The following is a 27496-nucleotide window of genomic DNA, read 5'->3' as shown; positions in this document are numbered from 1 at the left end:
AGAACATTTCTCCATCTCCATCCCTGGTCCATGCTTTCATCACTCCTAGATTGCTGCTCCCACTCTCTGGAACTCTCTAGCGTCCTTTCTTCGCTCCTCTGCCTCTCTTCCTATTTTCAAAGCTCAGCTAAAGACCTTCCTATTTTCTCACTACTTCCACTCTCGCTGATACTCCCTAACTCTCCTCTCTTATCCACGACCATGTTCATGTAAAGTGACCGTGGGTATGTGAAAGGCGCTATATAAAATAAACGTATTATTATTATTATCATTATTAATGGAAGACTCCTCGCCCAGGCATGGCGGCTCACTCAAGCAGCACCACTGACTAAATAGTATTCCTGTTAGCAGCAAAACCACAAATACAGCCTTAGACCCCAAAGCATCTCTTCCGTTGAGAGGAAATACTCATAGGAAGCCCTGTGGTACAAAGTCTTGACTGACAGAGCCTCAACAACAACCCCCCCCCCCCACATACTCTGTGACCTCACTATGCCAGTGTTTTCGCACACCTTTTTTCTGTAACCCCCCCCACACACACAGACACACAAACACACCTCGACACTCCTGCATTCCCCAGTCAAGCAACCACAAAACACTTCAGTCTCTCTCACCATGGAGATGAGTCTCCCGGGCAGTGCAGCCTCCCTCTTCACCCCCCCCCCCCCCCTTCTCTCTCTCTCCACATTTCCATCTACAAATCTCTCCATCTTATCTCACATTCTTTGAATAAACAGCTTCGCTTCACTTCCAAAAGGCTTTCAAGCTCTCCCACATTTTTCTTTCCTAATCTAATGTCTCTCTCCCCTTCACGCCTTCACTCTTCACGTGATATCTGCCCAGGACTGAGGAGTGTCTATTCACTCTGGGCTACATCTGCATACGCAGGCTGGAGTCAAAGCACTCTAGCGGATCAGACCCACCTCCAGCCGGGTCTGTGTGTCAGCGCGGTGTAACTGATCAGACCCACCTCCGTCAGCATCTCCGTGTCAGCGCGGTGAAGCGGGTAAGGCCCACCAGGCTTTCTGCGCTGAACTTCTCTGGCTAACATCCCAGCAGTGTGAGCGGTGTGAAGGACACGTGAGTGAATGTGGTGCGGTAGGGCCACACTGACGTCTGCCCCGCTGATAACACCTCAGTCTCCTCCCTTCACACTCATTGATCATGCCAGAACAACAGGCCATGAGAAGTCATTACTCAAAGGGCCTCTGAGCACATCAACACCCGACTGTATTCAGTATTGATAACTGGCCATGTGCTAATGACCTTTGTAAGTAAGACTGTCAGTTTCGTAAGTTAACCTGTGAGTGTCTGGAGGAAAAGGGCTAGCATCTAAGGGAACTTTCTCTAATGCTAACATTATGTAATCAAAGGTGGTATTAGCAAAATATTAAATGTACATAGTAGCACATGATATGTCTCTTATGGTAATTGTTTTGTATTTACTGGCTTGTATTTACTGGCATACTGAATTGAGGGTCTGTTTGCTCTTGTTCTGTTCACATCTTACCAAACTTGCAAAAAGGTATTCAGTCACACTTTGTACACTTGCAGGAAACAATGATTTAATATCGGTTGTTTACATGGTGCTAAGAGTGCTGTGGTCTAGACAAAAGAAAAACAACAGTGTCTCCAGTTCGCCAGGCCAATCACAAGTGCCGCTGGGTTGAACTTTGTTCAGATCAATTTCAGCCAGTTTCAAAAATGGCCATGTGCAACGAATAACCTTTTTGAAGGAATCAATATCTCACCTTCCCCACTGCATCTAACGACTCACAAAACCACGCAAGCAAGCTACAAAAAGCCTACAGGCTCTCAGAATCCACTTCAGGTACTTGACGCCCCAGTCAGGTAGTCGAGATTTGTTTTTTCTTCTTCTCCAAAACGACTCAAACAAGAATAAGCCGGCACTAAAGCCGCAGCGTGTTTACATTCATCCCGCTCACCGCTCACAGACGGAGACACGAATCAGCTTTGACAGCCGCCTCCCGAGACTGGCAGCGCAGCACAACGTAGTAGCACAACGTAGAACAGTCACTCTGTTGTGAAGGAAAAGGAAAAGACTCCATTCACAGTTTTCCAAAGCAGGCCTAACTTACCATGAAATGAGGCTGAGTTAGGATGCGTCTCAGCTCTTTAGCGTCCGCGTTCTCTGGGTAGCAGGAGATTTCTTCTAGTGCCTGCAAGAAACACAGTGAGTTTCTTAAGGACGAAATGTTTCTCTCTTCTAGCTTATGGCCACCTGCACTGAGTAACTCCATGCCAAACTGCTGAATCATCGTGCACCCTCACACACACACACACACACACACACACACACACACACACACACACACACACACACACACACACACACACACACACACACACACACACACACACACACACACACACACACACCCTTTTGTGGAGTAGTCCCAGGTCCTAGGTCACTGATTTGGGCCCCAGCGCTACAGACATGTCACAACCTTCTGCTGAATGTGTGTGCGCACGCTCGCGCTCGTGAGCCAGAGTAGGTGGACCTCCCATCACAGGTCAACATAGTCAGCAGACTAATGACATCATCCACACCCCTCCCCAGATCACTCTCCCTGGGCCATTGAGACACCAGCAGGTAGGTGCAGGAGAATGGACGGTTCCTCTGTGACTGCAGCAAGCTCCAAGCACCCCCTGACCCCCCCCTTAGTATCAAGACTCTTGATCCAGTGTTAAAACAATCTTATCAGAACCAAATAAAAGTAGTATGAAATGCTGGGAAATTGGCTTCAGCTTACACATTCCAGAAGTTTCAAAGCTGTGTCAGCCCCGTCTTCACTGGCCTTCTTAGCATAGGAGACACACAGCAGAGTTACACATTTAGTTCTAATGGTACGTTTATAGGGTTGAACACGATCAGATGTCAGTGGGAGGGTTAGACACAACTACCACCTTGCTAAGGGTCAAGATCTGTGAGGGAGGAGGAGTTAGACCCAGGCCACCCCCCCAAATGCACGCAGACAGCCACCCTTGGCAAAGCACTTCAGAGTGGCGCTGGTCAGTAAGAGGAAATGAAAAGGGGTGTATTTTTATTTTGGCGTATCTAAAAAGAGAAAAGCACTTCTAATACCCATGGGCCTGAGAAAGGTTGTCAAAGTCAGGATTCTGCAGGACCACAGCGAGAGATTTGATGGCAGCCCCAAGCAAGCAGCTAGAGCAAACTAGAGCCACCTAGAGTTAACTAGTTACCTAGAGTTAACTAGAGCCACATAGAGTTAACTAGTTCCCTAGAGTTAACTAGAGCCACCTAGAGCAAACTAGAGCCACCTAGAGTTAACTAGAGCCACCTAGAGCAAACTAGAGCCACCTAGAGTTAACTAGAGCCACATCCACTGGTTACTAACTGAATACTAACTACTAACTAGCAAATGTTTCTGGAACTGTGTGTTCTAATGTTTAGTACTTTTGGAGAGAATGAAGGTAGGTCCATGTAACTACTGCCTAAATGTGAGTAGATACTGCACATGATCAACACTGACATTTCTGTTTAGAGTTTTTTTGTTAATGTATTCTTGGCCACACCCCCACCCCTTTTATGCATTTTATTTATTTTTATCATCAGTGATGTTGAATTGTTTGTTTACGGTCATATAAATATAAAGGTGATGAGGTTCCACAGCTGCCAAACCTCCCCTCTCGTCTCCTCTCCCTTCCCCTCCCCTCTCCTCCTCTCCTCTCCTCCTCCTCTCCTCTCCTCCCCTCTCCTCCCCTCTCCCCTCCTCTCCTCTCCTCCCCTCTCCTCTCCTCTCCTCCCCTCCTCTCCTCTCCTCCCCTCCTCTCCTCTCCTCTCCTCCCCTCCTCTCCTCTCCTCCCCTCTCCTCTCCTCTCCTCTCCTCTCCTCCCCTCCTCTCCTCTCCTCTCCTCTCCTCTCCTCCCCTCCTCTCCTCTCCTCTCCTCCCCTCTCCTCCTCTCCTCTCCTCTCCCCTCCCCTCTCCTCCTCTCCTCTCCTCCTCTCCTCTCCTCCCCTCTCCTCCCCTCCTCTCCTCCCCTCCCCTCCTCCCCTCCCCTCCCCTCCTCCCCTCTCCCATCCTCTCCTCTCCTCTCCTCTCCTCTCCTCCCCCTTCCCACTCATTCCACCAAGTGTTTTTTTTTAGTGGTTTTAGTAGTCAACCTACTGAGAGGACATTTGGACAAGACAGTCCTGAAGACACAAGCAGAAACACAGACAGACACACACGTTTGGTTGGGCCGTCGATACGGCGGTCGTGCGGATTACCCCGTGCATATCTAAAGCCCCAGGCAGCTTATGCAACCTGCTTCCTTATGTGGAACTTGAGTGTGTGTGTAAATGAACTGTGTTTTTTTTTTTTTTTTGGTCCATGATGGCAGAAGACCACCAGAGGCTTCCCACAGCGGACACAGCAGTCCTGTCAACTGTTATATTTTCACCGTCAGTACAGATGCAGAACTTCATGAACTGTTTCAATTTCTAATTTGTAATAAGTTTCAATAATCAATTTGTAATAAGTACCAGATTACACACTGACTTTTATACCCCAACCTTCACAAAAACCTCCTAACCCTACTGAGATTGAGACTGCTCTAGACGCATTCCAATTCAAGTGAAAATCCATCATAGCTCAAGGGTTACACCACAAGGAATTTGTAGAAGTCATATACTGAATCAATACAGAAGTACTGACTGAAACCAAACATCTGTTAAACAACAGACAAAATAAGACCAATGGTGAAAAGACCCGGCCGCAGCAGCCGAGAACGTCATGATTAGATTTAATTGTGCTGGGGTCCAGATAAGTGTCAACTTACACATGATCTACTGAACTACAGCAGTCTCAACAACGGCAGTTTGGTTTCATTTAAAGAATCCTAATTGGCACACTTTTGGAGCAAAATAGCAATTTTGAAAAATGATTACCACAATCCTTTAATCCCTCCCTGTGAAATAAGGTGGAGAAGACAAAGCAGAACAAGTGAGCTAACGCTAATGCTAACGCTAATGCTAACGCTACGCATGTGCAGTGCAGAGCTGTTTGGATTTTAGAGCAATGTGCAGGCAGGAACTGCTACAGTCTTAGCAGTGACCATGTTAAGCTATAGACAGAAGAACAGAGATGTAAGAGAGGAGCAGGAACACCCATGACAGCCCAAAGAGCGTTACATGTTGAACAGAGGTGGGCATTGCAGTAAAATCCTGGTGAGGACTTTTACTTTCTGAACCTGGAATGCACACCTCTGATGTTGAAGGACAAGGTGGTGGTAAGAAAACACAAGGCACTACTTGTCAGTTAATGACTGATTTGAACATGAATGACAAGCCCTTCATAAACAGGCCGCTTACACCTTTATGTGTTATTGAAAGCTTTCCTCCGGCTCCTGTTGACACACCTCAGCCAGCAGACACTGCCGACTTTGACCTTTCAACTTCGAGTCTTCAAGGATATCTGACCTTACATTTCTAGCAAAGCTATAACGAGTGTGTGTAAAGGGAGATTTAATTAGTTGCTGAGGTCAGTTTATCCTTGCAGACTGAAACCATGACGTGGCGGTCTACCGCTGGGTCCACTGTGAGGTGTAAGGCCGTGGTCGTGTGCGAGGGCGCGAACGTGCTTGTGCACGGCCTGTTTGTGTGTCACAGGCAGGCGGGGCGGGGTGGGGGGCGGGGCTGACCTCTTTTGCTCTCTGAACAGCATCGCTCGCTGGGTTCCTGATCTGCGGTGAGGACTTGGTGTTGATCTTGTCGTACAGCTGAAAAATAAAAGTAGGAGTGTGGAGGAGATAGTGAGGAAGACTACACCACAAACCGCACTCTTTCATGAAAGAAAGAAAGAAAAAATGAACACATTTAATCACAAGTTATGTGCTTTCTGACTAGACGTGCAGGTGATTTTGGTTCGTCTCAGATCTTACTGGCTGCTTTCTAGTTTAATGCCATCTACAGTCTTAATGTGGTTTGGCAACTGATCCCGTAATTCTAACGAGGAAATCATCATTCAGTTTAATGTATCCCATTACATGCTACAGGCATTTCTCATGGCAGCCATATCCAGGCCAACATAAATAATGATTATCCACAAGGCAAATAAAAAAATGTCTGCTTCTATTTAGCCTTTTGTAAGACATAAAATTGTACTCATTACTCATCTAAAAATAAACATATTTGAACATGTGGAATACACCCATACAAATCACATAGCACTTCATTTATTATTTAATGAAGAAACTACAATTTCCTCAGTAGAGTGGTTCGGCCGTAAAGCACAGCCTGGAATGCTTACGTTACATTCCTCAGGTCAGGACATCTTTAAGCAGACTGCCCAATTTTTTACTCAATCTGAAATGTGCCATATTTGTCAATTGTGATTTTTCACCACAATCGAAATTTGTCCTCCGCTTTTTACCCATCTGTGCAGTTAGAACAAACAAACACACACACACACACACACACACACACACACACACACACACACACACACACACACAAGTGATTACTAGGGGGCTGTGGTGCACACATTCCCAGAGTGGTGGGCAGCCCTAGCCCGGCGCCCGGGGAGCAGTTGGGGTTAGGTGCCTTGCTCAAGGGCATCTCAGTCATGGCCTCAGGCTTGGTAAACGAACCCACGACCCTCCGGTCACAAGACCAGTTCCTTATCACAGGACCATGACTGCCCCCATCTGTCTCACAGTGTTAAGGATCAAATAATCAGGAAGGAGGCTGAAATATTAAGTCCAAATGTTAGTTATTTGTTGTCAAAACTCAAGCTGGTATACACATTATCCCAGGACGCCATTAGGCAGCAAATACAGAACCCAAATGAGATCCAGAACAGAACCGAGTGCCTCATCAGGATTTAAATGTGAAATATATCTTAACCCTCTCTTTAGACGGCCACTGAGTTCCTATCAAACAGTTTTATTACTGTCAGGCAGGCAAAGTCTGTATATGTCCTCCATGAGTGCTCCCCAAGTACCAGCCACTGAAGAACACAGGATCCCACTGAAGAACGCAGGCAGGAGGTCTGCGGACGTGTTCTGGTTCATTAGGACCACAGTTCTACATTCATCCCCACGCAGTGCTGCCTCGTGCCTATTAACTACAACCAGGAACGCATCGGTATGCATTATCTTTCAAACTACAAATACTACACCACCTACCAAGGAGGTCTGAGTGAGATACGTCTCCGAGACGCACTACACCCCACTACATGCCTCACCTTCCTCTTGTGATGACCCAAGATGGAGGTCAATACCGGTGGTGAACGTGATCACAGGTGAAGATGACGAAGAGGTGTCAACGCAACAAAACACCACAAAACAGGTAACAACAAAACTGCACACTCGGGCCACCCAGCAGGCTTAGAGCCACTGGGTTCCTGCAGCGTGTGAACACAGCGAGACACTTCCTGTCAAGCTCCCGACATGATGTCTACTTGACGTCTACATGACGTCAAGCTCCACCTGAGCTCCCAGAGCGGAGGTGCAGTTCTCTGCAGCTCTTCACCCTGATCCAACCCTGGAACCCCACCAGCCTAAGGTGTGGGTGTGAGCAGGTGCCATTTCTCATAGAGGACTGACAAATCCTGCTGTCTTTGGTCAAGTATTCTCCCAACTCTACAGAAGGAACGAAGCAATCCGTGCTGTCGGAGGTGGAACACAATCTTGAAAATGGTTTGAAGACCAGAACAGCTTTGAAATCAGTTCTCTCAGCATCTCAGAAGCATGGTGTCACAATCTTTGAAATACTCTTTGAATAAATATTTAAAACCAGTTTTTAAATTCTGACACAATACAAAACACTGAAAAGCAAAAGACTTACATATTTACTATTTATGTCGTTGAGTATTATACAGCTAGTTACATTATTAAAGTGTAAATTTCAAATGTAAACCAAATTTCAGCAATATGATTAACTTTTACCTCTTCCTGTTTGTGCCAGAAAAGTTTAATCTAAGTCAACCTGCTGGATACTCAACTCATCTCAGGCATAAAAATGGCTGAAAGGCTGTCTCAGTTTAAAACGTCCAAAACAGCACATCAGAACAGCAAGGTTTGTAGCTACACCCAGAGCGGTCTGAATCAGCATTTCTTGGGATACAGAAGACGTCCAGGTTTACTCACCAGAGAGAAGGTCTCTGTGCCTACACCACAGTGCTCTGGAGCAGCAAGGACTTGTTGTGAAGAACGTCCCCTCACACACACAAACCCTGATCGCCATGTGTGACAATAGGAGCCATTGTTTGGCCTTTTCACTGCGGCGTTCAGGTTTTCAATGGGCTGTGTGCATTCACGGCCTCCCTGAGACACGCCCACCCACTCGGCACCGAGGAGAGGCACCGGGCCTCCTCTGTGTTCTCCTGTGCATGGAGAGCCTGTATCTCTCACACACACCCCCACCCGGTCACCAAACCCAGTCATCCACAGTCACACCAACGCAGGCACACACACACACACACACACACACACACACACACACACACACACACACACACACACACACACACACACACACACACACAAACAGAGCTGTGGATGTGCAGCTGTGACTATTCACTGAGGCAACACACACACACACTGGCACAACACTGGACGTATACAAAGACCCAAGACTATCGAGTGTGTACGTGCGCGACAGAGTGCACTTTATAACTTAAATACAAATAATCATTGAATGATGAATGAAGCCCACTGTGTCTGACATTTCCAAAAGTACACAAAGTCTTCATTATGGAGGCTCGTCTGGAATAGAAGGGGCATATTTTGAGAATTGTCATCTGATGTCTACTCATGCACGACTGCGTTGCGTAACCCATTGCGAGACCTTTCCCCGGCTTCTGCGTGCGGAGGTATTGTAGAAGGCACAGAGGACCTCGGTGGGCAGCTGTGTGAGGGCCATGCGGTTATGCTTTAGATAACGCACGAGCGAAAGGTCCGTCTTACTCCAGACCGCAGAGCTCAGAGGACCACTGGATCAGAAGAAATGTCCCTCAAACAGTCCCTGCACGCACGTTAAATTTAGGACGACTTTGTCCATTACGTTTAGCATAACTCTTTCTCCTGACCCTTTATTTTACACGGTGGCAGGTTGGGGCAGGTTGGGGCATGTTGGGGTAAAGGTAGAGGTGAGCCTGCACTCACCTTGTTCTTGACTGTATTCTGAGTATCCCTAAGTCTAAAAATGAAATAAAAAACAGTGACACGGCTTCGCTTGTAGGTTCACTGGTTTAGAGTGTGTGTGTGTGTGTGTGTGTGTGTGTGTGTGTGTGTGTGTGTGTGTGTGTGTGTGTGTGTGTGTGTGTGTGTCGAGGACAGAGGCAACCGCTGAATCATGACTGCAGTTTTTGTCCGTCGCAAAGCCGAAGCCCTTGTAAAAGCAACATGGCACGTCTGCCTTTACTTTCAGACCCACGACGCATGACGTGTGTGTCTTACGCGCGTTTGTGTGTGTGTGCGTTTGCGAAGAACAGACGTACATCTAGCAGCGTGTGGAGGTGCTGGTCCTGAAAGACGCTGTGCAGGAAGTCCAGGTCCTTCTCGCTACAGTCCGTCAGCGCATGGATCTCCTCCAAACTGTCCAGCACTTGTGATACAGCCCCTACGCGTGGACACGAGAACACACACACACACACACACACACACACACACACACACACACACACAACGGCACCTTCAGCACAGTATGGATGTGCAACGCACCATTCACAACAAACACCTGCGGCGTCTCAAAACGCACCACGTGAGAAACACCACACGCCACACGAGCGCTGCAGTGCCGGTGTATTAAATAAGTGCAGGGACAGATATGAGCTGATGTTCTGATGTGAAAGGCAGAGATATGAGAGATGACTCGGGTCACCATATAAACCACGAGTCCATGAAGACAGAGGTACCTACTTTCTGTTGCTAGCAGTCCTGGGGGGAGGCCAGCATTGGGACAAAAACAAACATTATATTTACAAGGAAATAGTAGTATAGTAGTTGGTGGTATATTCCATCCAGAAAAAAAGATTTCTATGTGTAAGCCTGTATGCAAATGATAGTTCCGGCCCTAAAATCTGATTGGTTGCGCCGTGCTGGAAGCAGATAAGAGTCCTTGATATCACTATGAATGGATATTGTATTACTGAGATCCTCCATTGAACAGATTAATTGTTTTGTGGTTGTGTTGCTTAGCAACAAAGCCTGTTAAGAGACTACATTGTCTGGTGGAAGAAGAAGTGTTTATTGTGAATATTGTTACTAATAAAGTTTCTTTATTCATTGCGCACTAGCTTAGTTTATCATACTGCTTTTGCCACCGTTGCTAAACACAACTAGATTGTAATCTCGAGTAAGGGTGTTTTAGTTATGCCTCTCTCTCGCTCTCTCACACATACTGCTGACTTACAACTGCCACACACATGTGGCAGTATTTCACCATATCTTCATCAGATCAATTCACACGTGACTAGTCTCTCTGACATCTGCCTTCACGATCTGCACAAACCAATCATTAACAACATAAAAGCTAAACTGTGAATTACATGAAGTGAGTGTGAATACATCTTACACAGTCAGTATGAAATCACTGCATTTTGGTTTTGAAACAACACTTTAAAAGTTAAGAGTGTCGGCTGGTGTGGTGTCCGGGTGTCTGAGCACCACGTCTGGGCAGATGAATACCAGATGAGCTGGGATCCTCAGAGAAGTCGGGCAGCTCGTCCGGCGGGTCTCCGTAGAAGGAGTTGAACTTGTGGCTGGAGACTGCGGCCAGAACGGCGCCCTGCATGCAAGAATGCAAGTCCTAATCTAAGTATGGTCAACAGATAAATGTGCGGTTCATTAAACGACCGCGAGATTCTCAACACACAGACGGCACGTGTGTGTCTCGTGGGTCGAAGGGCTTGCGTGGGCTACGGCGTGCGCGTGCACTACGGCTCACTTTAAGCTTCCTCCGCGCATTGAACTTTCTCAGCTGCTCCACTGTCTCTGGGAGGTGGAGCTTGTAGGCATAACGGTCCCTCTCCTGAATAACACACACACACACACACACACACACACACACACGTTTCATGGTTACACTTTTTTTTTTTTGCCATTAACCACAATAATGCCACAGCGCTCTAGGTGGGCGGGGAGAGTGGGCACTGCCAACCTTTAGCCAGGGGTGGTTGAGGGCCTCGTACACCGTGATCCTCTCAGCAGGGTCCAGCATCAGCATACGGCGCACCAGGTCTTTGGCGCTCTCCGAGATGTGAGTCCACTGACGCGGGTTCATCTGAATATGGGTCACCGTGGAAAGACACACCAAGACACACGCAGAACGTCACAGTCAGGCACACAAAGAGACACACAAAGATACACACAAAGAGACACACAAAGTGACATTTGAGACTTTGGGTGAAACGGCTGAAGAGTTCCTGATGAAAAACGATGAAAAGTCTGAGAGCGAGCACGTCAGCAGTTAAGTTAAGTGCTGAAGTGCTGAAGTACAGTTAAGACAGAAGGATTTATGTGTACATGTGACTTGTTAGTAGACCACTATACTCTGTTAAACACAAAGGCTGAAAGTCAAACAAGTTACTTAAATGCTCTTAACTGCATATCATAGGCCTTAAAGTCAGACATTAAATAGTGATAATCCAGTGCCTAGCTGACCCCTGAGAGGTGAAACTCGGGCTTGGACTTTGGGTTCAGGGAGGCAACCAAACTGGAGCGGCTACCTTGTATTTTCCCTTAATGACGGCCTCGAACAGGCGCTCCTTGGTGCCGTAGAAGGGCAGGCAGCCGCTGAGCAGGATGAAGAGGATGACTCCGCACCCCCACACGTCCACCGGCTTCCCGTACGGCTCCCTCTTCACCACCTCGGGGGCCATGAAGTGCGGCGTGCCCACGCGGCCTGCACGCGCGATCATCGTGCAACACACACACACACACACACACATACACGTACACACACACACGTGCAAAAACTAAGCCACCTGCATGCACCTCTAATCTTTAGGAAACAGAAGAAGGCTGTATATTTGCGTGCGTTTCAGTTCTCGGTTTTGATGAAAACGGATTCACGGTGAGCAGGAACTACATTTGGTGCTGCGTGCGACATCCGTCCATACGGTGGTCATCTACAGAGGTTCTTTTCGTGGTTGCAGATTATATAAAGCGATAACTCATATCTGGTGCATGTGTGGAAGTTTTGCTACGTAAGCACATCCTGCTGCAGCAGGACATCAAGAAGACGCAGAGCGATGTGACACCGTAACATTAATTAAACCTTCAGCCATTATTGCCCTAAGCAGTCCAGGCTACATGTGTAGTGTCTCTGCACCAGGTCACTTACCTCCGGCCACCAGGCCAGACTCTCCCAGCTGTATAGCAACTCCGAAGCCCCCTAACTTCACAGGAGCAGAGTTCTCCTTTGAGGCCAGTAAGACACAATGGGGCTGCAGGACACACACACACACACACACACACATGCATTTTTGTAATCACAAGTGCAGTCTGTTCTATAACAGTGGTATATGTGCTTATACATATATGTGAAGATAACTGGTAACCTGCAAAAACTCTGACAAAATGATCTTGATTTTCCTATCTGAATTTCTCTCAATTCGTTAAACAAACCCAGGCTGTATTTGGTCAGTGCAAGTCAACTTGGTTTGTATGTCAGCTTGTGTTATGCTGTGATATTTTTTTTCTTTTAAAAAAAAAAAAGTACAGTTGTGGTTTTCGTCACCTCTAAACTTCCTCCGCACGGTGACATGCATTAGTGCAGATTAATCTGTCAAGCTGAGAGCGACACACATGAGGAACCCGTTTAATAGTGCGAGAACCAAGAAAGGAAGTCTGAGCAATTTAAGGAATATTGAACAGAAGGTCCAGTAAGGTCCAGAACCCAACAGCACAGAACAGCACTGGACCTCTCCTCATCCACTACTGAGGGAAGCAGAATTAAACTGGGACTCCTGGATTAAAGATCTCTCACAGTGAGTAACTCAGCCTTACCTAAAGATCAAGTAGTAGCAACATAGCAGCAATGACCTAGTGCTGGGCCCGTGAAATGTCTCTGGGTGATAGACTCTTGATAGCATATGGTTCCAAGCCCAAGACTTGGGAATATTTATGAAAACAGAAAGAGATTCCCAGATCTGACTTTTTTCATGTGGAAGAGAACGAGTTGGGAGTGTTCTCGTCAGTACTGACGTCTGGCACGCAATCTCGTCTGAGCTAGTGGAACTTGTTAAATGTTAAAAGGAAGATGAAAAGAACTTTTAATAAAGCTAGCAGCAATAATCCCATGCACTATAACGACCTGCTTTTCTTTCCAAGGCTTGGCGGCCTTGCCTGTGTAATGGCGGACGCCGGTTTGTGGGTCCTCCCCACCAGTCCAGAACCCAATTCCACACTGCAGCACAACTGCAGCACAGGTGACGACCTGCGGGACCTGCTTGCAGTTTCCTACTCGCTGTTGTTCCTGCTTGGTTTGGTCAGCAACCTCCTGGCTCTCTGGGTGTTCCTGCGTTTCCACTCCAAGAAGAACTCGGTGCAGATCTTTCTCATTAACTTGGCCATGGCCGACCTGCTCCTCGTGATCTGTCTGCCTTTGCGTGTGGCCTACCATGCCAACCATGAGGAGTGGACCATGTCCTCAGTGCTCTGCAAGTTTGTGGGTAATACCTTCTACGCCAACATGTATATAAGCATCGTGCTGCTGGGACTCATCAGCATCGACCGCTACGCGAAGCTGCAGAAGGTCTCCAAGAAGAAGAGGTTCCTCAGCTACAGGCAGAGTAAATTCACCTGCTGTTTTATCTGGCTTGTAGCCATTGGTGGGATAGTGTCAATGATCGTGTTTTCTAAGGATCACACACACTCCGGAAAGTGTTTTAATTACAGGCGACTGTTAAAAGACAAATGGAAAGGCTACTTCAACTTTGCCTTGGTACTTGCCTTCTGGGTAATCTATGGTTCCCTCATAACGTCTTATGGGAAGATTGCAAAGTGGCTGTTTCAGGTTTCTCGGGAGAAACCAGATCTTCCGAACGCAGCCAAGTACAACAGAACAGCTCGGAAGTCCTTCTTCATCCTCTTCCTCTTCACCCTGTGCTTTGTCCCTTACCACACAGTGAGGATCTTCTACATCCTGTCACAGATCACGAATGTTTCCTGCCAGTGGGTTAAAGTGATCAACACGACCAACGAGATAGCTCTGCTCCTCTCCGCGCTCAACAGCTGCCTGGACCCAGTCGTGTATTTTCTGCTGTGTGGATCGGTGCGCAAGGTTACGCTGCAGGTGCTACGCAACACCTTCTGCCTGGAGGTTTCTGGAGGACTTAGCAGCTCCAGCAATGAGATGGGGAGAAACCAAAATGGTCACCTTACTGAGAGTGAGACCAACACCTTGAGAAGAAGAGATGAATCCAAGTCAAATCTCCATGACATTGATAATGATTATAGAAATGAAATATGATCAGACGAAATTGTCCATTCAGTTATACAAGTGGAGCAACTAACAGTTAAAAGTGTCACAAAAGACTAATTAACATTGTGGTAAACCTTCGGAAATCAGTGCCCAATGATCTAGGATAGCTATAGTGGTTGAAGATAAGTGAGCAATGACCCTAAATGTAGAAAGACTTAAGTATATAAGTAGATAATCTTAAAGACTTAAGTATATAAGTAGATAATCTTAAAGACTTAAGTATATAAGTAGATAATCTTAAGTATACATAAGTATACAAAGTAGTATTTGACAAACACTACATTTTCTTGCTTTCATTATATGTTCATGTGCAAAATAATTTAATACTGCCAAAAAAAAAAAAAAATTCTAAACGATTCCAGTACGTGTGTGTGCATACATATGTGTATGTATTGTATATCTTTCACAATTACAGATCACTCAACTGTATTTTCTGAACATTCATTTGTTTATATAATACATATAGATGCAAAAATAACAAAATATATAAAATAATGCATTATAATAAAGTATTAACCTGCAAGGTTTGTGAAAGAAAACTACTCTGATAATTATTATAATTACTGGGGTGTTTAATAGCTAAAAGTGTAAAGTTGACACAGGCACTAAATAAAGCCTGCAATTAAAGGGTGCCCTCTACTGGTGTAATATTGCAATTGCTGAAGACATGCAAAATGTTGTCAAGGAAAACATGAACAGGCTCAAAACAGTAGACATGAACGGTGACATGAAGAGTGTAATAGATCCAGAATTGAACTGCTGACCATGAATGTTTGAATCTAATAGATCACTATATGGATCCACCACACTGTCATTAATTGGATCACCCACAAAGAGATAATAAATGCACACAGGATGGATCTAAATAAGATCATGAAGGCTCTAGTGCAGGATGTGGTCAGAAGCTTGCATGGTTCCCCTCTGAGCACAGCTCCTCCCCATGTTCTGAACACATCTTCAGAATGCAAGCTGTTCATCAGAGATCATAGAGGAAGCCAGCAAGAAAACACAATCACAATGTCAGAATCCAGCTGCAATGCAACAAACTGCACTGAAACCAATGGATCATCATTCACAGAGAGGTATCTACACGCCGCACGCTACACGCCGCACGCTACACGCCGCAGTGCTTATGTCCATCATGTGTCTGTTTTTGGAGGACGAGCCATGAATGGGAGCTTAGTAAACCTTTCCTGCCTCCAGAAAAGCCACGTCTTTATTCAGGCATCAAACCATCATGCGTAGAGGTAGGACCGTTTGATCCGGGGAGCAATACAACCTCAGGCTCCCAGACCTGAGCACTGCATGCTAATGAGCATTTTAGCCAATCCCTAACTAAATATTACCAAAAGATATTAGAACGTTAGCAAAGCTGAGAGGCAGATACGCGTTCACGAGACTGATAAATTTTGGGAATCTACAAATTAATTTGGAGAAAATTTGATTTGATTATTAGTTGAGGAACAGAATAAATATTAAGCAAGGCTACTGTGAGTAAAACTTACTCAGACTATTTAATTGTACGCGAGAGTAAGTCTATGTGCCACAGAGCAGGGACGGGCGTGTTTAGTGTGTGGGAACATTTCTTGATGGCTGAACACTGAATACACAGACACGTCAGCCATTAATCTTGTCATTTTCTATGACATTAAAATAGATAACAGCTACTTGCTTCCTGTTTTGGAAAGGTGTCACATGGTTCCTGAAAACTATCACACAACTGTTGTGCCTTGGGTCTATCTCTGCCTGGCTATCGTAGGACTGCTGACCAACGGCGTGGCCATACGGCAGCTCTGTGGCTTTGAGAAGACGGCCACCGTCATCTTCACCCTCAACATTATGGTTTCAGACGTGCTGGTGTGCTGTAGTTTCCTTTTCAGAGCGGCTTTCTACAGAGGAGCTACCAACTGGATGGCCGCCTCTGTGCTCTGTAACGCATCAGAGTTCCTCACGTTCTCCTGCTTTTATATCAACCTCTACTGCAACATGGGGTTCTTGCTGTGGATCAGCATCAACCGCTACAGCGTGGTGGTCCAGCCACACAGCAGACTGCTCCAGGCCTTCCAGCGGCCGCGGCAGTGCTGGGTCATCTGCCTGGCCACCTGGACGCTGGGAGCCACCGTCGTCTGCCCTTCCATAGGACACAAAGTAAAACGGGGCTCGGCGGCAAACAAAACGAATTCCTGCTTCGACCAGGTGTTCAACACGGCGCCGGAGGAACTTAAGGGCGTCCACGCCGTCGGGGCGGGAGTCTTCTTCGTCAGTCTGGCCTTGATGCTGCTCAGCTACGGCCTGCTGATCATCCACCTGCAGAAGGTGAGGGAGCAGAGCTTGGTAGGCGCCGGGCTCCGGGCCGGGGGGGGACTCCGGGTGCGGAGGAAGATCCTGGCCTCCGTGCTGCTCTTCACGGCCTGCTTCCTGCCCCACCACGTGCAGAGGGTCCGGATGACGAGAGACGGCAGGAGCTGCCGGGAGACCCAGGCTGACGTCCGGGTGAAGACGCTGACGGTGCTGGTGGCGGCCCTCAGCTGCTGCCTCCACCCCGCCCTACACCTGCTGCTCCGTCTACCCTGCTGCAGAGCCCAGCATAACGTACGCGCCCCCCCCAAACCCGAGGGCTCGCTGACCCTCGTCACCGCTGGCAAACACACCTGACCAGGACAGGAGGTAAACAGGAGAACCCAGCCATAAACAACGTGCTTTGTGTCCTATATTATCATATTGATTTATTAATTTAAGTTTGTAATGCCCACTATATTATCCACACTTTCAAATATATTGCAAGCTTTTTATTTAAACATGAAAGATGAAGATGAAATGGAGTAAAGCGGAGTGAAGTTCTGAACCACACAGACCACCACGTGTCTTGTTTTGTGGGGGTGTCTTGTAATGCACTAATGTGTCCAGAAGAGGTTGTGAGCAGACCACTGAACACATATCAGCAAGTCATTTGTTCACTGCGCTGTAATTTAAACTCGTTATAAAAGTCATTTTCATTTCAGTTGCTTTAATTAAAAAGTGAATTCACACCATTCCAAACAAACAGATTACAAGCTATTAGGACAGGCCTGCGTATTTCATATCATTTATGAGAATGTGCATAAAACAGATTTTAAACAACTTTCAAATAAATAAAATAAATAAAAACAAATAAAATCCCTAAAATGATCCACAAGTACAGGCAGGCAGGCAACCTGCTTATTCCCCACGTCATAAAATCAGCACACACGAGGAACTGGACGTCACGTCAACGAGAGTAAAAAGAGGAAAGAGAACAACACGTTTTCATCTGCTCTAAACGCGCAGCCCAGGGAGCGCTCAGAGAGGCAGAGTGCACACACACGCTGCAAACGCCGCACACACACGCCGCACACACGGGGAGCGGACCCTCCTGGAGGACGGAGGCGATCTGAGGCGCTACAATATGGCACTCTTCTCCTAACGAGTCCTACGTGTTCAATTCGGAAGTGTTCGATTTGTAAGTCGCAAATAGCTTTGGTTGCATTTGCATAGTTCTAATGCTGTGGTATAATGCATACCATCTAGATTTAGCATAAACACACACACACACACACACACACACACACACACACACACACACACACACACACACACACACACACACACACACACACACACACACACTACTTGCACAGCTGATGAAACATTCTGTTTCTCTGGAAACTGTACATTAGTTTTTACAAATCATGACTACAGTTGCTTTCTGCGTTCATCATTGGCATCTTCAGTAGGAAAGATTATTAAATCTCAAAACAAGCAATGTAACATTTGTGATGTCATGTAGTTTGTGTCGGTGTTAAATGTGAGAGAGGAGGATGTGTGGTTTTTACACAGCTGCAAGGTACAAGATGTAATCAAACCACTCGCTGCTAAAAAAAAAGGTATAAGCCTTCAAATGTAAAATTTTATTACAGTTGTGCATTAACGACGAATGCGTGAAGTATGTAAAATGCACCGTAGGTAAATTTCAGAGCGAGTTATCTGCAGACTGAGGAACCTACGTGTACTAATAGTGTAGGGGAACCTGGCCCACTCTGGTGGAGCCGATCGTTCCCTCAGTGGAGACTGGCTCGGGGTCGGATGGATGTAGAACACCTCCAAGCGCTTGATTTTGTTTAATTAAGATCGTGCCAAACTGACCACTACAGACAGAGTGCATCCTCACCACACATGGACACTACTGGACAGTGCAAGAAGTGCAATTCTGTTTTTTTTTCTATTCACCTAGGCAACCGGTGGTCCAATGGCGTTCTGTCCTCAGGCCACTCTGTCCAACATTTCCTCTTGCTTGTGCCAGACTGCCACCACTCACACAGTCCTGCCCGTCCTCTATGCCATAATGTTCCTCAGTGGTCTGCTTGGGAACGCCCTCTCCCTGTGGATTTTCATGGCCAAAATCTCGGTCAGGACGGCCACTCACATTTACCTGGTTAACCTGGGGATCTCCAACCTGATGCTGTGCCTCACTATGCCGTTTCTCGGCGTCTATTACGCGTTTGGTGCCAGCTGGCCCGTGCACAGTCCTGCGTGTCGGTTGGCCATAAATGGCCTGACCCCGGTTCTTCACACCAACATCGGCGTGGGCATGATGAGCCTCACGTGGTTGGCATTGAGTCGCTTCGCAACGCTCATCCGGGTGAAGCACGGGGACCGGCCCAGCAGGTGCGCAGAGGTCCTGCCCGACGTCATCTTCAGCCGACTACGCCAAACTCCCTTCGCCCGCGGGGTGTGTTTGGGAACCTGGGCCGTGGTGGCGATGGCAATCGTCCCTATGGTGGCGATTTACTCGCTGAAGGAGATGAAGAGGGCGGAGCATGGCAGCGTGGAGGCGTGCTACAGCCTGGGGGTGGAGGTGGGAGGCTCGGGCTCCCACGCATTCGCCTTGGTAGGCATCATCATGTTTTTCCTCTGTCTTCTGCTGGTGTTAAGTGCCTACACTGCGGTGATCAGACACTTTTCCAGGTTCAGAAAAAGCACGGTCATCCCCAACAGGCAGAGGGTCTATTCAAGAGTGTTTCGCAACATTGTGGTTATCCAGACCGTGCTGGTAGTTTGTCTCTTGCCACACCACGTATACAAGGCCATTTTTATCCAGAAGGCATGGACCCAGACGGAGCAGGACGAGAGAGCGTGCCACCCCATGTCCATGTCTGTGGAGGTGAAGAACACCTTCCTCTGCCTGGCAGCCTTACGCTGCAGCACGGATCCCATCATGTACTTCCTGTTGGACAAGACGTTCAAAAAGCATACGATTATGTTGCTCAGGACGAGGTCAAGCACGCGGAGTAGCCACTCGGCTTACGACCTGGGGACTTTCCAAGGTGCCATGGTACACGAGATGCACTCACAAACAACCGAATCAAACAGATGAACTTCTTACCATGGAGAACAGATTCATTTTACTTTCCTGACCTGCATTATGGTCAGAGGGAACCTTAAATCTCTGTCCATTTCGGTGGGCCTGGTGTTGTGGAGACCCAATATGAACATTCACTATGTACCATCACCTCCTAATCCAATAAGAACACTTACAGAGAGCTGGACTACATCTCACACAAATGGGAAACAAAACACAAGTGTAAAACCTGGTGTGCAAATGATGAAGAAGCAAAATCCTAACCTGCAGCTGTCTTTGATGTTGTGGAGAATGTGCTTGTTGATTTAAATGCATTTAAATGCATTTCACTCTTAGCCATGTTTCTAATGCCAGGCAATAAAATGTATTAGAAAAATAGAACTTGTCTATTAACAAATACTTAATTTAAGCATTACTTTTACTTGTATATAAAACGTGATGTTTTGGCAAAACAACTTTTATTTTCTAGTTCTACTTCTACAGTAAGAGCCAATTAACCTGCATTTACTGGCAAGTCAAGGGGTCATGAGTTATAGCTTCTTAAGTTCAAGATTCTTAGTTAGTGTGCTAAGTTTGGGTTTAAAGCAGAACTTTACAGTTATCATGGCAGATACCACAGATTCTTACACGCCTGGAGATCTCTAGCTAGTCTATTTTCAGAGATGAGACATGACACCTTTCTTACAGTGTTGCTTTTGCATGTCATTTTGTAAAGCTAAGAACTCATATTTATAAATACATATTAAAACATTTTTTCTGGCTTGAGCTTGGAAAAAGGCGTGAGACGACAACAGAGCGGAGATGTAGCAGAGATGGAGTAAAGATGGAGTAGAGATGGGGTAGAGATGGAGCAGAGATGGAGCACAGATATAGCAGAGATAGAGCAGAGATGGAGCGAAGATGGAGTGGAGATGGAGCAGAGGTGGAGCAGAGGTGGAGCAGAGATGGAGCAGAGATGGAGCAGAGATGGAGTGGAGGGACTGTAGAGCACAGAGGAGTGAGTGAGCAGTGGGAATAAGAAAAGTCGGAGCCGGAATGGAGCCAGAGTGGAGCAGGATTGGAGCCGGAGTGGAGTCGAAGTGGAGTCAGAGTGGAGTCAGAGTGGAGCCGGAGAGGAGCCGGAGAGGAGCCGGAGAGGAGCCGGAGAGGAGCCGGAGAGGAGTCAGAGTGGAGTCAGAGTGGAGTCAGAGTGGAGTCAGAGTGGAGTCAGAGTGGAGCCGGAGCGGACTGACTCCTGAACACTTTAAACGCAGAGCACAATCTTCTGCTGCTCCACTCTGCTCTCACACTCTTGTACTAAGAAGATATTTTGACCATGACAGCCGTGGTGTTCAAAAGTGATTGTGAGAGGGAATCTCGTTTACAGTGAGCACGTTTACACCATCAGTGTAAATATACTACGGCATGATGGATAGCACAAATGCTGAAGAATTTCCTCTGAGACCCAAAAGTTATGTAAACACAAGCTGGGGCTTCTTAGCTTCAGACCCGGTACTCACCCACTAACCAACCTGTAGCACCTCAGACACTTGGGCTTCATTCACCTCGAATACAGGCAAACTGTAGCATAATGGTTTAATTCGTACTGACACCAGCATATTAAAAACAAACACCAAAAATAACTCTAATAATTAAGCCCTCCTCTGAAACAAGAATATCTATGAAAAATGGGCAGACAGGTTAGAGTGAAATTTACAAATGCTTTTCTTCTTGTAATTGTGTAGTGAATGCGCTGAACTCTCAGTGGAGTTCCAGATCGTCTGCTCAGACTTCTGCAAACAAGCGTGAAATGGCGGTACGCAGGCACGCGAGGATGCTGTTCACAGAGATGCTCCCTGCACTCTCGCCAGTGCGTGTACCGCAGACGTGCAAACGAGTTTCATACTACCTCACGTTTCTCCGTTTTGAGAGATCCAAACCCCCCCCCGTTTCACCATCAGCAGTGGCACCAGGCTATGCCCTTAGACCCACTTTCTATTTTCTAGTCATTAAAAGTCTGATTAGCAATGTAATTCTGATCGTTTTCCCAGCTGCTCCAGCTGATGGAGCGTGAGAGCAATAAGGTGTAAATATGAATATGCAGATGTGTGAATATGAATATGCAGACGTCGGGTTTCCTCCCACTGTGTCTACAGAGCCATTGGAACATTAAAGCTGAGCAGAGGCCGACAGTTCCATAAACCATCACAGCTCTCCATTAAGAGCCATTACCCCTCCGTCAACAGATCACTGCAGAGGGTAAACATCCAGGTGCATGCTGGGTAGAAGGAGAGAACGTTCCTCTAGGACCCAGAGCAGAGGCGTGGAGGCTTAGGGGTTCTCAGTCCATTGATTCTGTTAAACAGTACAAAGGTCCATCTTCATTACATATGTTAATGGTTTTCAATTAGAACATCAAAGGGTTTTGAACTTGTAAGTGCCACTCAAAGCCTTTAACTGCAAACAAGTGAGATACTGTCACTCCAGACAGTGTATATACATCTATGTCCCAGATCAAGAGGACCTTCAGGGGGTTTAAGGGTCATGGGATGAGGAACTCGTTCAGTAGTTAACTGGGTAAAACTGCACTGCTCTATTGCTTGAAGCATTCATGGTGCCTCACTGACCCACACGTTGCTTCAAAATCAGCCTGCATGTGTGGGAGAGGGAGACGGGTGGGGAGGTGAGAGACAGAAAATAACGGACTGAATCTGTTTCTCTGCCCATTTAAGATCTGCTGAGGTCTGTTTCTCTGCCCGTGTCAGGTCTGTTTCTCTGCCCGTGTCAGGTCTGTTCCTCTGCTGAGGTCTGCTTCTTTGTCTGTGTTGGGGAACAGCTCTTTTTAGTTACTTCCACATCTCCTGACATTCATGTCATGAAACCTGATGAAGCCACTTTAGGCTTCACCAGGCTAGGTTCTCTGCTTATCATTGCGGTGTCTGAATCTGCAATCACTGAATAGCTGCCAAACATCTGATAGTCTCCACTCTTCCTCTTCTCAGTACAGTTCCCCATCGGCTCCAGTAACACACATTTACAGACAAATCTCAGTACTGAAGGGAAGTTCTCAGTGCTACGGCACCTTCTCTGGGAGAACATTTTCCACAGGTGTTCTTCCCCTGCTCTCCCAGGTGGTCTGTGACCACAGAGGCGACAAACACACGACACGCTCGTTGGGGAGGAGATGGTGGTGATCTGGTTCTCCATTCCTGTCTCTAGTAGCGATGACATGTCTGGTGCTCACCACAGAAACGAGAGCACGAAAACAATCACTAAAAACAATGGCTGATTGAGGCCATAAAATTAATGCACCAGTATGTGATGAGAAAAGCTTGCAAACTCCTAAGGTCTTGTTCTAATTTTCACTGAACGACTGCTTCACAAATGTAATTCAGCAATTATACAAAAAGATGTGATGTTGAATGTACTATTCTTCACAGTATTGTTTTTACATTTTTACTTTTTTTTTTACATTTGTATATTCTATTTTACATAACAGTATTGTTTTGTCCATTTGGGCCAGAGCTAACAATGTGGTGTCACCTAAAACAGGACTTGGTTTACTCTGTGAACCCAATCAGCACCAAGAGGGCAGGGCTGTGGGGAGTTACGTTTGGCCAGGAGTGACAACCACAGGAAGTATGCTTTGTACTGAAGGGTTGAAGGTCCTCAACCCTTAAACTCTCACATCCTCAAGGGAAATTCAGGTGTTCTCATGGGCTCAGGGTCGCACAAAAGAAAAACACAAAAGGTGACCAAGTGCGGGGTGTAAACGTGTCGGGTGAAAATGTTTCGGCGTTCTGACATACCGACTACATTTCCATTTCACATTCATGACTCAAACAAAACGCATCAGGAAACTGTCATCCATTTCACTGCACCGTAACCTTGAACGTCAGTGTGAGTGGAACTGGTCTTCTGAAGAAAAGAAAGCCAATTCAGAAATCTATTAAGCACTCGTGGACTACAGCGGTTCCATCTAAATCTGTGCCTGCACCTGAAACAGCACTCTGGTCCTCCAGGATGGTAGATGTCTTGAGAAAACTGGTTCCCACCACTGTGAATCTGCTCCAAACCCTCCATGGTGATTTTTGATAAGAGGGTTGTACAGACTTTATCACATGCAGCAAAACACCTTCTTGTGTATTTCTGCATGTTGAATCCAAATACGGTTTCTTTATCACCTGTGGGTTTTTTTTTTATTACAATCTACTCTCATATTATTATGTATAGTATAGAAAAGTGGTAACAAGGAATGTGGATGTCATCTATGGCAGACCAAAAATCTTTGCAAAACTAAGAATGGTATTACAAATTAAATATGCTTATTATATATTACACACAAACACATATACACACATATTCAGCATGTAGCCTTCACAAACAGTAATATTTCATTACTGTTCAAATGTGCACGTTGACACACCACAATAGTTACTATGGTGGAAACAAACATTATGTACACACACACAGTGTGTTTGCAGCTGGTTTGAGATCAGTGCTGGCGTGTGTAGATTGTGTGAGATGAAGTGTGTCCTGTGGTTTTGCACATGTTCTATTTATTGCTCATTTAGAGCGGAGAAGCGGTTCACGTTTACTGGCCGTGCTGGTCAGGGGTGTGCGTGTGCACGGATGTGATCACTTCTAGGAAGGCCAAAGGGCCATGTCTACATCTGTTCACCTCATGCACCTCAGATAAGGATGTTGCACTGAGCAGTCAGACATGACTATGTACTGATGTAAAATACAAATTAAAAGCATTATGACTGTAACATGTTCGTAACACTTAAGAACACTGTATAATTAAGAAAAAAAGCATTATTGTTGTTATTCTGACCTTACAGAGACAGAGAGCTACAGCTATGCTAATCATTTATGTACATATCACTGCAGTGCACACCTGAGGCAGGAGAGCCAGAACTCAGAGAAGCTTCAAAACACACAGAAGCATTTAATCTTTAATACTAAAACACACACATAAAGAAAATCGCACTGTATTCTGCTCTAAAGTACATAAACCCTCCTACACATTACAGCAATAAGATGCTGTTCATAGTCAGTATAGCAATGCAGATCACAGAGTGGATTTTAAGGTAAACCCCCCCCACACACACACACACACACACACACACACACACGCAGAGCAATGCATACTGAAAATAAAGTCTGAACCCGGATTCACAAGATGAAAGTGTGTGCAACAGAAACCTAACATCACAGGAGAGGCTGCTAGCATCTACAGGGCCCTACTTTAAAAACAAAACGAAGACACACAAAAACACAATCAAACCCGCTGAGCCTACCTTCACGTCCCGATGAATGACGTTGTTGTCATGGCAATACCGCAGTGCTTCAAGGATCTGTCTCATGTAGTGACTAGAAAACGGGGCAGAAGAGAGAGAGAGAGAGAGAGAGAGAGAGAGAGGGGGGGGGGTGTCTCCCCTGAGTGTGATTGACAGCTCAGCCCCACACACGTATGTGTAGCACGAGTCTCGCGCTCTCACGCCCGTCTGTGCGGGGATCCACGCGATGACGAATTTCACCGATGTCTACGCTAGCGGTCTGTCATTGAGGGATCACGTCCAACTTCATAACTCAAGGTGTGTGAAGTTCTGATTCAGGCAAGAGTTCTTTAGACTACGATTTTGACATCGCAAGATTAAATCCCGAATCTGTACTGAATCAGGAATGGATGGTGATGGTAAGTCCTGACGACCCAGCTGAACCAGTCTGAGCTGGGTAAACCCAGCGATTCAGCACGTCCCTGATTTCAGGTACGCGCTGAATCCAAAGGACATGGCACAAGAATCCAAGACAAGCTGCAGGACCGCGTTGGAGACGAGGGGGAGGGACACCTGGACGTCAAACACTTTTGATTGCTCGGTACAACAACATCATATACATGGGTTCTGGGGAAATGTATCTGTCAGAAAGGTGCTTGTGCAATACCAGGAAGAATAATTACCGGTAGTCTGGTGTAACGCCAAAATAAATCATGATTCTTACACTTTCTGTTTTTGCTGGTGTTTTGTCAAAGCAGAAAGTAGCTACCATGTCCCAAATGATAATGACGGTACAAACCTTCCTATCAAAGGCAGACGGTGAGAAGATGCTCACCTGGCAACGGCTTCACTGTAGACAAAGCCAGCATCAGCCCTCTTGACGATCTCAAAACAAAGGTCTGCTCCATCCATGCTGAGGACAGAAAGAGTTATCAAAACATGCAGGAGTCTCTCACAGCAATCTAAAAGTTGAGTCCAAAACTAAAGTCCACAATGCAAGAAACCCAAAGTCAAATCAAGCAACAAATATTCACCTCCACACGTCAAGTCATAATTAAACTCTTCAGCCATAATAAATAATAACCTATAATTCTCATCTAATGCACATTTATAGTGTCACACCATTATTAAGCAGACAAACAGGACAATTTAAAAGGGTTCATGAAATGCTTTCCTAAATGTATAATTACCAATCAATTTTATTATTTATTTACTCATTTGCTTATTAATTTATTCATTCACGAGGTGGATTATTTATTTATTTATTTGATCTTCTTTTTTTCCCTCTTTTTTTTGGGGGGGGGGGGGGGGGGTGTCCCCTCACGGAAATGAATTCTGCCAACTCAGGATGTCTAACAGGAAATCTTTGTCCACTCTGCTCTTTGGAGCGAAGGCTGTCCACAGAAACACACAGGTGCAGCTCTCCAGATAAGACCCTGAGCCACCCAGCCGTCCCGCTGCGTGGGAGCTGGGCCTCCCGATAAGCTGGAGAAGGAGGAACGTGCTCTACACGGACATATAAAGCCGGCCTCGCTCCCGAGGGCCGCTCGAGCGCTCCCCAAACAGGAAGGAGCAGGTGTGTGGGAATCCCAATACCGGCACAATCATCATGCAGCTCACTGAACTGCAGCGCTGACCTCTGACCTCTGCGATTGTGTTACATTTCCTGTTATTTTACCCTCTCAAGTGCGTTAATCACATTTCAACACTGCGACTCTTTCATTTCACGTAGATAATCCCCCATGCAATCACGTATGTATTATACCAGCCCTTCCGCTTCACTAAGCTGTCCTGTGCCATTTCTCTCCAACACGCACCGAGTATCAGGCACTTTATTCTATCATTTTATATACATATTCATCCTTCACAGAGATCCACAGGTTTGCTCCTAATGACATCTATTTTTCCTCACAGTACATTGAGATCTTATCTCTTCTCTTCGTCCACATGCTAACCTTAGTTTACCCCAATGCAATCAGGGAAATATTTTGCAATATTGCAAAAAAGTCTAGTACGTATTGTGGTTTTGAACTCGTATTAGTAAAGCACTGCAGCTGCTAACACACAGCTGGGGCCCACACGCTTGCACCCGTTCAGCAGAGGGTTGAATCTGAATAAATCCCGTGATTTTAACACGTTCTCCAGAACTAGGCCAGCAGCAGATTGAGATGAATGACCACTGCCCAGTGCGACGTCCCTGCACATTTAAAAGCTAGCAGAGTCAGTGTCAGAGCTGGCGCGGAGGGTGACGTTGTTAGCGAGACGCATCCACTCTAGCAGAACTGAACTTTCCTGCAAACCCAGGATCCGCCTCTAGAGGGCGGGCGCGGGACTGGTTCGTTACGGGCCGCTCTGCGCGCGCTGCGTGTCGCATGCCCGCGTGCGCCGTCCTGGCCTCCGCAGCGC

The 27496-nt window shown here is 46.4% G+C and overlaps 4 protein-coding genes across 12 annotated transcripts in view; 3 read left to right on the top strand and 1 right to left on the bottom strand.

Moving 5' to 3' along the window:
* Positions 1-27496, bottom strand: part of caska (calcium/calmodulin-dependent serine protein kinase a) — a 152907-nt gene that overhangs the window by 62391 nt on the left and 63020 nt on the right. For 2 of the 9 annotated variants that reach the window (XM_077001367.1, XM_077001374.1), the window contains exons 4-15: positions 25926-26003; positions 25112-25184; positions 12311-12413; positions 11694-11869; positions 11126-11248; positions 10913-10996; positions 10657-10753; positions 9886-9918; positions 9465-9586; positions 5665-5742; positions 2775-2822; positions 2100-2180 (exon numbers count right to left, since the gene is read on the bottom strand). In XM_077001367.1, coding sequence (XP_076857482.1) covers positions 2100-2180; positions 2775-2822; positions 5665-5742; positions 9465-9586; positions 9886-9918; positions 10657-10753; positions 10913-10996; positions 11126-11248; positions 11694-11869; positions 12311-12413; positions 25112-25184; positions 25926-26003 — 1096 coding nt within the window. Of the gene's footprint in view, positions 1-2099; positions 2181-2774; positions 2823-5664; positions 5743-9464; positions 9587-9885; positions 9919-10653; positions 10754-10912; positions 10997-11125; positions 11249-11693; positions 11870-12310; positions 12414-25111; positions 25185-25925; positions 26004-27496 lie in introns of all 9 variants that reach the window. The other 7 variants (XM_077001375.1, XM_077001376.1, XM_077001368.1 and 4 more) reach the window with 6 other exon arrangements.
* On the top strand, positions 12755-14953 carry gpr34b (G protein-coupled receptor 34b). The gene is made up of 2 exons (XM_077001378.1): positions 12755-12956; positions 13300-14953. The coding sequence occupies exon 2, from the start codon at positions 13322-13324 to the stop codon at positions 14438-14440; it is 1119 nt and encodes a 372-aa protein (XP_076857493.1). The 5' UTR covers positions 12755-12956; positions 13300-13321; the 3' UTR covers positions 14441-14953.
* On the top strand, positions 15456-17510 carry LOC143511759 (P2Y purinoceptor 4). Its single transcript, XM_077001380.1, has 2 exons — positions 15456-15534; positions 16212-17510. The coding sequence occupies exons 1-2, from the start codon at positions 15489-15491 to the stop codon at positions 17105-17107; spliced, it is 942 nt and encodes a 313-aa protein (XP_076857495.1). The 5' UTR covers positions 15456-15488; the 3' UTR covers positions 17108-17510.
* Positions 17631-23935, top strand: gpr82 (G protein-coupled receptor 82). The gene is made up of 2 exons (XM_077001377.1): positions 17631-17930; positions 18702-23935. The coding sequence occupies exon 2, from the start codon at positions 18717-18719 to the stop codon at positions 19842-19844; it is 1128 nt and encodes a 375-aa protein (XP_076857492.1). The 5' UTR covers positions 17631-17930; positions 18702-18716; the 3' UTR covers positions 19845-23935.

The sequence above is a fragment of the Brachyhypopomus gauderio genome, chromosome 4 (genome assembly GCF_052324685.1).
Source record: "Brachyhypopomus gauderio isolate BG-103 chromosome 4, BGAUD_0.2, whole genome shotgun sequence".
NCBI classification, from domain to species: Eukaryota; Metazoa; Chordata; class Actinopteri; order Gymnotiformes; family Hypopomidae; genus Brachyhypopomus; species Brachyhypopomus gauderio.
Note: the sequence above shows the minus strand (reverse complement) of the source record. Positions and strands in the feature narration are given on the sequence as shown.

Excerpts from the sequence above, each read along its gene's own strand:
- gpr34b (XM_077001378.1), top strand. The coding sequence starts at position 13,322 with ATGGCGGACGCCGGTTTGTGGGTCCTCCCCACCAGTCCAGAACCCAAT.
- LOC143511759 (XM_077001380.1), top strand. The coding sequence starts at position 15,489 with ATGCAACAAACTGCACTGAAACCAATGGATCATCATTCACAGAGAG. Across the intron at positions 15,535-16,211 it reads GGATCATCATTCACAGAGAG|GACTGCTGACCAACGGCGTG; the intron begins GTATCTACACGC and ends TGGCTATCGTAG.
- gpr82 (XM_077001377.1), top strand. The coding sequence starts at position 18,717 with ATGGCGTTCTGTCCTCAGGCCACTCTGTCCAACATTTCCTCTTGCTTG.